General features: G+C 59.5%; 1 protein-coding gene across 1 annotated transcript in view; it reads left to right on the top strand.

The window, feature by feature from the left end:
* Positions 1-2,168, top strand: part of CPZ (carboxypeptidase Z) — a 28,818-nt gene that overhangs the window by 22,880 nt on the left and 3,770 nt on the right. Inside the window, exon 10 of the mRNA XM_006152947.3 lies at positions 1,263-1,362. Within this exon, the coding sequence (XP_006153009.1) occupies positions 1,263-1,362 (100 nt within the window). The remainder of the gene's footprint in view (positions 1-1,262; positions 1,363-2,168) is intronic.

The raw sequence follows: 2,168 nt of genomic DNA, 5'->3' as shown, positions 1-2,168 counted from the left end.
GTTAGTTAGCCTGGGTTTCTCTCCCGGGAAGGCAGGAGGGCACATTGGCTGGGGCGGGTTCATACACCTAATGTCCTAGACGAGCCAGCGATGCCCGGGGAGTCTGCAGACCTGTTCCCCCTTCTTTCTTTATACCCATTTTATAACCAAGGAAACTGAGGCACGAAGGAGCAAATAGCTTCTCTGAGGCCAGCGGTCCTGGAGGCAGGGTTGATTTTCTTGTTTGGAGAAAAACAAAGCCCTCGAGGGCTCAGCTGGGTAAAGGACGCCCTCCTCGGCCAGGGCTGCATGCGACCTCCTGGGCCCCAGGATCTCCTGCTGTGGCTCCTTCCTCCACACGGGGCGCTAGAGATGATGGTCTCGTGAAGACGAGTGTGTGTGGAAACGCTCTTGCACCGGAAAGCTCATCTTCGTCTTCTGGCTTTAAAGTAGAGACAGCATTGCCATGGTCCTTAGAAGCAGCGTGGCCTGGCGTGGGGCCTGTGCCGTCTGTTTCCACGTGACCTTTGCACCTCAGGTTGTTTTCTGCGGGACAGAGGGAGGGGTGGCTGGCTTGTTTATTGTCAGCTTTCTTAGCAGAAGACGTGGGGACAGGACCAGGTGGTTCTGGGAGGTGCTTTCCTTGTGGGGTGCATAGATGCTGGGCGTGAGCTTGAGCTGCAGGGGGATGTGCTGGGACCAGCTTCTGATTAGGCCCTGAGGCCCCACGTCCAGCTCAGTAGCTGCTGCTATGTGTGTGGGTTCTTTCCGGGCAGGTGTCACCGTGCACAGAGAGGGAGCTGGTGCTGAGATGTGAAGCGGTTTGCACAGCGGCTGGGAGCAATTCGATGTCCTGGCCCGGGCCATCGCAGGGCCCAAGCCATTAGTGTGTGCCCTGGCCGGTGCCCACACGGCCTCCAGGAACTTCGGCTCAGAGGGAACCAGGGCCTCTCACTGTAGCTGGGACTCGGCTACGTCAGATGAATAAGAGGGGGTTTTCTACTCAGGGCCCACGGCCAGGAGATGGTCAGTCACGCCCACGGGTGGAAGTGCAGGGCCACCTGCCACCACGGGATGCATAGGGTTGGTGGCCGGAGACCCCAGAGAGGGGCTCACCTGTCACCTGTGTTCACAGACCCAAAGAGGGGAGGGACTTAGTTCAAAATTGCAAAGCCAGAGGTGGCAGAGCTGTGCTCAGCGGGGTGGTCCTGAGAGTGCCCGATGGGAACTGGCTGGCTCTCTGGAGAGCACGCAGCATCTCCACACCCTCCCCGCCTCTCCAGGTGCACCGGGGCATCAAGGGTGTGGTGATGGACAAGTACGGCAAGCCCGTCAGGAACGCCAGGATCTCAGTGAAAGGCATCCGTCACGACATCACCACAGGTGAGCCACCTGGCTGTCGCCTGGGGCCCGGGTCTGCCAGAACTGCCGCGGGGCCTGCAGGGCTGCCGTGCAGTGGCAGGCGCCCCCCCCCTCGGGCCCGCCCCAGCCGATGGAAAATTGCAGTGCACAGGACCAGCAGATGGCACGGCAGTGAAGGCTGCTGGAGCCCACAGGGCTGACTGCGCAGTTCGGGTCCCAGACCTGGTGGCTTGAAAATCACACCGAGCGTGTTTGTGTGTGTGCTCAAAATCCGGAGAGGAGCGTGGAGAAGAGGGATGGTGGTGTGGCCGTCTCCCAGAGGGTGGTCTCTCACTACCCCCCTCTTTTGCTCTGTCTCTCTCCAGCGAGCACACACACCCATAGTAAACACACACACAATTGCAGTCCACTGTGCTATGGCTTCTCTGCAGCTCTGGTCCAGAGGGGGAGGGACTTCTAACCGTGTGGGTGGGTGTGGACAGTCAGTGAAGGCTTCAGAGAAGAGGCTGTGAGGGATGAGGAGAGCTTGATGGGGAGAGGAGGTGAGAAGGACGATACCGGCCACACGCATCTGTCCCCAGAGGGTGGTCTCACACTGCCCCCCTCTGTTGCTCTGTCTCTCTCCAGCGAGCACACACACCCATAGTAAACACACACACAATTGCAGTCCACTGTGCTATGGCTTCTCTGCAGCTCTTGTCCAGAGGGGGAGGGACTTCTAACCGTGTGGGTGGGTGTGGACAGTCAGTGAAGGCTTCAGAGAAGAGGCTGTGAGGGATGAGGAGAGCTTGATGGGGAGAGCAGGTGAGGAGGGCGATACGAGACAC

Source organism: Tupaia chinensis, unplaced genomic scaffold (assembly GCF_000334495.1).
Source record: "Tupaia chinensis unplaced genomic scaffold, TupChi_1.0 Scaffold000360_1, whole genome shotgun sequence".
Lineage (NCBI taxonomy): Eukaryota > Metazoa > Chordata > Mammalia > Scandentia > Tupaiidae > Tupaia > Tupaia belangeri.
The sequence above is the reverse complement of the archived record's forward strand: the minus strand, read 5'-3'. Positions and strand labels throughout refer to the sequence as shown.